At 63.7% G+C, this 1,431-nt stretch overlaps 1 protein-coding gene across 1 annotated transcript in view; it reads left to right on the forward strand.

The window, feature by feature from the left end:
* LOC102034981 (protocadherin-16-like) overlaps positions 1 to 1,431 on the forward strand; it is a 21,315-nt gene that overhangs the window by 18,925 nt on the left and 959 nt on the right. The window contains exon 10 of the mRNA XM_031065545.1: positions 1 to 1,429. Coding sequence (XP_030921405.1) covers positions 1 to 1,429 — 1,429 coding nt within the window. The remainder of the gene's footprint in view (positions 1,430 to 1,431) is intronic.

Consider the following 1,431-nt stretch of genomic DNA (forward strand, 5'->3'; position numbering starts at 1 on the left):
CGGGCGGCCGGGCGGCTCCGCTACGCCATCCCCGAGGAGCTGGCCAGAGGCTCGCTCGTGGGGCCGCTGGCGCGGGACCTGGGGCTCAGCGCGGACCAGCTGCCGGCGCGCAAGCTGCAGGTGGCGACTGCCGGCAAGAAGCAGCTGAAATACTTCATGGTGAATGAGGAGAACGGGAACCTGTACGTGAACGAGAGGCTGGACCGGGAGGAGATGTGCGGCGAGTCGGCGACCTGCTCCGTCAGCTTCGAGGCGCTGGTGCACAACCCGCTGAACATTTTCCGCGTCGAGGTGGCGATCGAGGACGTTAATGACAATTCCCCGGTCTTCAGCAAGGCTGCTCTGGAACTGGAAATCACGGAATTGACGGTTCCCGGGACTCGTTTTCCACTAGAGATGGCCCGAGACGCGGACGTAGGAAGTAACTCCCAGCTGACTTACCAGCTCGCCAGCAACCCCTCCTTCTCTCTCATCTTGGATGAAAACCCGGGTGGAAAGAAGCAGCCCGCATTAGTGCTGGAGAAAGCATTGGACAGGGAGAAGCAGAGCTCATTTGAGCTGGTGCTGATGGCGGTAGATGGCGGGGATCCCGCGAGGTCCGGGACTGTAGAGGTTCGCATAAACGTGACGGATGCAAATGATAACCAGCCCGTGTTCAGTCAAAGACTATACGAGGCACGAGCAGCGGAGAATCTGCCGGCGTGGTCGCTGGTGTTGCAGGTGGTGGCCACGGATGCGGACGCAGGCTCCAATGGGCGAGTCTTCTACTCCTTCGGCAACGTCCCGGATGCAATTCGCAGATTGTTCGCTGTCGACATTGATAGCGGTGAGGTCAGGTTGGTGGGTCCCCTGGATTTCGAAGAGAAGAATAAATACATCTTCGGCTTGGAGGCGAGGGACGGCGGCGGGCTCACTGATCACTGCGAAGTGCATATAGACATCACCGACGAGAATGACAACCCACCTGAGATCTCGATTCTGTCACTGTCGAGCCCCGTGCCCGAGGACGCGCCAGAGGGAACAGTGGTGGCCCTGCTGAAAGTGCGGGACAGAGACTCGGGAGAGAACGGTCAGGTGTCGTGCGAGCTGTCGGGAGAGGCGCCGCTGTCGATCGTGGCGTCGTCGGGCGGCTCGTACAAGGTGGTGACATCGGGCGCGCTGGACCGCGAGCAGGCGTCCGAGCAGCGCGTGACGGTGGTGGCCCGGGACCGGGGCAGGCCGGCGCTGTGGAGCAGCAGGGAGCTGGTGCTGGAGGTGTCGGACGTGAACGACAACGCGCCGGTGTTCGAGGAGGCGGCGTACAGCGCGTACGTGGCGGAGAACAACGCGGCGGGCGCGCTGGTGCTGCGCGTGCAGGCGCGGGACGCGGACGCGGGCGCCAACGGGCGCGTGAGCTACTGGCTGGCGGGCGGCAGCGCGGGCGCGGCGGGC

Source organism: Geospiza fortis, unplaced genomic scaffold (genome assembly GCF_000277835.1).
Source record: "Geospiza fortis unplaced genomic scaffold, GeoFor_1.0 scaffold93, whole genome shotgun sequence".
NCBI classification, from domain to species: domain Eukaryota; kingdom Metazoa; phylum Chordata; class Aves; order Passeriformes; family Thraupidae; genus Geospiza; species Geospiza fortis.